The sequence below is a fragment of the Myzus persicae genome, unplaced genomic scaffold (assembly GCF_001856785.1).
Source record: "Myzus persicae strain clone G006 unplaced genomic scaffold, MPER_G0061.0, whole genome shotgun sequence".
NCBI classification, from domain to species: Eukaryota; Metazoa; Arthropoda; class Insecta; order Hemiptera; family Aphididae; genus Myzus; species Myzus persicae.
The window spans coordinates 195696-200808 of record NW_019104011.1 but is presented as its reverse complement, the minus strand read 5'-3'; the positions used below and the strand labels follow the sequence as shown (position 1 = coordinate 200808).

The 5113-nt window shown below is 36.1% G+C and overlaps 1 protein-coding gene across 1 annotated transcript; it reads right to left on the bottom strand.

The window, feature by feature from the left end:
• Window positions 1-1096: 1096 nt before the first annotated feature.
• Window positions 1097-3317, bottom strand: LOC111037550. The gene is made up of 4 exons (XM_022320190.1): window positions 2801-3317; window positions 2188-2394; window positions 1732-2112; window positions 1097-1473 (listed from the first exon to the last, which is right to left on the bottom strand). Exons 1-4 carry the CDS (start codon window positions 3208-3210, stop codon window positions 1152-1154), a joined length of 1320 nt encoding a protein of 439 aa, XP_022175882.1. The 5' UTR covers window positions 3211-3317; the 3' UTR covers window positions 1097-1151.
• Window positions 3318-5113: the final 1796 nt, after the last annotated feature.

The window sequence follows — 5113 nt, the reverse complement described above, 5'->3', positions numbered from 1 at the left end:
GATAATAATATCATCACATGCGTGCATCTATACGTGGGGGCGGAGAGTGAGACAGAGGACGCACATTATCCCCGTGACTCGGCCGGCCGTTTACGACAATTAATCTTTTGTGAATTCGCTCCACCTACTCGTAACTCGTATCTTTTAAGGAGTGCACACCGTGCGAAACAAATCGAGTCGGTACCCACCATCGCCGACTGTGCCGCCACCGCCGCCGCCGCCGATCGGTATCTCTGTGATCGGGTTTTTTGAAGGCGACAAAAACCACCAGAAACCGACTCGGATATAATACGATAATATGCGCATATTATTATTGTGTACTGTGTGAGCACCGAGCCGCCGACACGTGTTAAATTATGTATACGTTATCGATCGGGTGGAGAACGGAAACATCCGATTTCCGTCCTATATCCAATTACAATCGAACCGACGCCGGTCATTATGCACATTCGCACAAAAATAATAATAATTTGCCGCCCGCAAAATATTATACCAATAAACGACTACGTGAGCTCAACGGACACTGCAGAGCACGCGCGTTGACCACGAACATTGTTGGGTACAATTATTTTTCGATATAACAATATAACGTAGGTAATAATATATGTTTAAACACATAATTATTAATTATACATATATACATATTTGCGTATTGAGTGTAAGAAATACTAGTTGATACTATAAAAGCTCACCTGATGATTGAGATGTGGCACTGGATGAGCGTGAAAAGAATGAGTTGGGTGTACGGGGGAACATGATAAACAAAACCGTACCTTATGCGGACGAGTTCATCAACGCAATCGCAGGGCATTGTAAAATGGTTGGACATGTCCTGAGACACCCAGAAGAGCTGCATATTAACATAGTTATACAAGAAGATATGACGGAAGGAAAGAAAACTGGGGGTTCTCGAAACTATTACACAGGACAAATTAAAAACGATGCAAAAGGTAAAACTTTAAAGGAAAAAAAGGAAATGGATAGACTATACAACGGATAATTGGAGCTATAGACTGCAGGCAACGTGTGGGTTGAACAAAAATAAAAAGTACACTTAAACGAAAAGTTCGATACATAATAGGAACAGGTAGGAATTTATTTTTGAAAAACAAGCACGTGTCCGTCGATTGATTTTACTCGATTTCTTCCATTCAATCTTGGCTGTCAGATGACGATCCAAGGCTCTCGTTCGAATCCGTAGAGCTATCGCGGTGCTTTAAATAGGTGTTGTCGTCAACCTGTTTATTTACAAAAAACATGATAATATCTTTTAACGTTTCATTGCTCCACATATCGTGAAAAGTCTTCAACATTTGTTCTGGACAATTGTATTCACTGAGGACAGTTGTGAAATGTTTCAGCGCGTGCGCATAAACGTCTTCGAATAATTTCAACCAGGATGTTTCGCTCAGGCAGCATAGGCACTGTTTGACGTGGTGATCCAATAATGACATTCGATCTCGGATTCTACCGCTAAATATTGATAAAATGCACAAAATTAAATTGACCTATGATCGCATAAAGTGTAGAGGTAATGTTGCTGGTCGTGACATACGTAGGAAAAAAACGCGATCAACGGGATGAAGAAAAAAATGATGAAATTTATAGAATTTAAAGTGAAACACATATTTATTTCATTTGTTCTATTGTATGTATAATACTCTGAAGCACACGTTATTCATACATTTTTCTTTGGTTTTTGGAAATTTAAATGAAATAAAAATATTATACCTCAACACATCGAAAAGTTCCTTTACAACCCATCGATAAAATATTCGTAACTTTATGACGTAGCTGGGAGCCATTTTTTTTCCATTGATATCAAACATTTGACACTCAACACTTTCGAAAGGGTTGTCGGTGAATTTATCAACGGCCTCTGGCTGCTCAGAACACAGATCAAATATCCAATTAAACATGTCTACAATAACTGCATTTTCGGCCAAAGATTCAAAAAATGTTTCGTCTTCGTCAGAAGCATAACCTTCTAAAAATAACCTAGCGTTCCGCAACACGGAATTGTGAACATGTTGAAAAGTCAATGGTTCGTAAATTTCCTCAATGCGACGAAACATGTACAAAATGTTGTAATCAACTGTGACATCGTATCCTCTGAAAACAGAAAATAAAACCACAAAATTAAATCGTCACAAAACATAACCCAATAATGAATTGAAATTGGTTTACAGTAAAAAACCAAAAACAGCAAACGCGACCATTGCTACTTCGTATGAATGCAGTAAAATGTTGGTGGCTGCCACTTTATAAGATTTCATCAGACCGTCCAACACTTTTGTTTCGTCACTAAATTTTAGGCGCCATACGCGGACCTTTGTCAGTGCGTCCGTAGTGTCTTGTCCCCAATCCTGACATGGTTCGTCTCCGAAAACATACCTATAATTTATAACATTATTTGAGACATATTTTGATATCAGGCTAAACAATATCGATCTTTTCTACATATTATTATATTTTATCATTTACCAATGAATGACCTCCAATAAAACCTATTTTAATACGAATATATCGGTATTGCATTGCACGTCTAAAAATCCAAATTATTGGCCTCGATGATATCCCCTTTTTATTTAGAGTACACAAATTATTCATACTTAGTACAACCCTAACACATAATTATGTTTAATAACAAAAATCAACAATCCTAATTTATTATCATGCTGATACGACAGTTAAAAATGTAGTATAAGTAAATTATAATTTACGGATACGAATGATAAATTTCGTTTCAAAATTGTGATGCCTACTGCTAATGCAATTTACTGTCTTCAATACCTCCTACCTGTTGATCTCGTGCAACTGATGATGGCGCACCACATTTTTCAGCTTGTGGTACAGCAGAAGTTTGGGCTGCATCTGACATGGGTTGACTTTTTCCAGGTCTTGTGACATCACGTCGTACAGCCTGTCAAACGCTCGGGCCATCAGCACGTCGTGGTACGTGTATCCCATGCTGCTATTCGACGATCCGCTGTAGTTGTCCGCTGTAGCGGTCGACGATATCGTGTCACTGTGGTTGTCACAGCCCGTCGAGGTCGCGTCGTCGTTTCCAAACCGATCGAACAAGTCGTACACCAGTTGTCCGCAAGTCTTGAGCACCATCACATCTAAAAGCTCGATCTGGTCAACGTTCTGGGAACCCGAATCGCATTCCGCCACCTTAGTGGAGTCGACGGGCTCGAAACACTCCATATTTTATACTTGCACTTTTGGGGTTTTTAGCTGAGGGTATAGATCCGAAGTCAGGTGCGACGATTTATTACATTATTAATATTATTATGGTACTTACTCGATTGTTACTGGCAACAGAATATAATAATATTTTATCGTTATTTTAGTCAAACGGCGTGTTTTTTGATTATTTGCGTTTCGTTACTCGGGTAACATACAGCTAGTGTACCCATGCGATGAAACGTGAATGATATTTTATGTTATAAACTCGTTCTTTGCTTTAAATTGGTTTGCTCTGATATTCGTTGGGTAGCGTTGGTATATTGACTATTTACACATGTCTCTTACACTTCTATTTCTGAGAGTGCTATAATATTTAGAGTCTGTGTTTTATTCAATTTTATGGAGGCCCCAGTGAGATCGAAGGACTAGATTTGTAGGATAAGGTGAATAAATTTCTCGATGCTTCAACGATTAGATTTAGAATAAAATCTTTGATTTTCGAACTTAAAGTGACTCTCTGGTCGGTGATTAACCTCGAAATAATGGCGATGTTCTGAACTGCCTCAAATCGTCCCAAATGGTGTTTGGAAGTCATGTTCCAGGTTATGTCCATCCTGTGCACTGACAGTTTTTTTTCCGGAGGCAAATGGCTATTTGTATATTTTAAGATTGTTAATAATATAGCACAGATTCTTTCGGTTTTCCAGTAAATATTTATTAAACATACGTTTTTAGTCTAATGTATAAGTATATCACTCTCAGGTATCCGGGTAGGTAATAGGTATACTTGAAATATCTGTTACATCCGACTTTATGTATCTTCTGTTATATTTTAATCATACTCTTGTCACCAGACAGAACTTTTAATGACTATACTCTAGTTCAACCGAATGAATTATTTAGTTCTTAAGCAGAGCTTTGATCACGTTAACCTGGGCTTGGATTTTGTCTACTGCGCAAATACTTCAACAATTTTGAAGCGAAAGAACTACGATGGCAGCTAGACAAAGAACAACAAGATAATTAGTAAAATACAATTAAGATGAAGAGAATTAAATACAAGTATTATAGTACTTAAACATTCAGTAAAATATTCAAATATGATTATATTTAAACATATTTTACGTATTTTAATAAGACAATAACGATTACAATATTCCAATATTCCAACTAAATAAATCTAAAATTGTAAGCAATTTGTATTTTCTTTGGGGCCCATTGGTCCTAGCAGAGGGCCATACCTACTTGGTATTAATTTTTAGTATCGCGTGTATTGACCACAAACATAATATAAAATGTACACCAACAAGCTATTCATATTTAATATTATAATAAAAATAGATATGCATATGCTGGCTAAATAGTATGTTTGTTATTAATTTTCTTGTTCATGTTATTTTCGTTTTAGTTACGTTCATAATAAATTTGTATAATAAACATCAATTTTTACTTTCATGAATAACATTTATATTTTTCCAATTACTGTTTTAATTTTTAATTACTAAAATTTTTCCGACAGTCTCTTCATCTTTCTTTAGTTACTTTTCGTTTGTAAAGTTTAAGTTAATTTTATTTTCAACATAAAACCATTACACCTTTTTAGATTCATAGACGCACACATCAACATTGATTGCAATTATTAACAAACGATTATATTTCTCAAAACACAGTCCTGCATTAATTCTATACACCTCGATGTTTCAACACCGTTAACTTAATAGAAAAGTAATCGAGTCCAAGTGACGGTAAGGAATTATTTGTATATACGTCTCTTGGTTGGCGCAACTAAGGTAAGCTTTTGATGCCTAAACCGTATAAGATTATTTTATGTAATTTGTAAATATGTTTTTAGAATAATTACTAATACTGCAGTCGACTCTCGATATTTCAAACTTTCTAAACTCGTTCCCTTAAAAATATC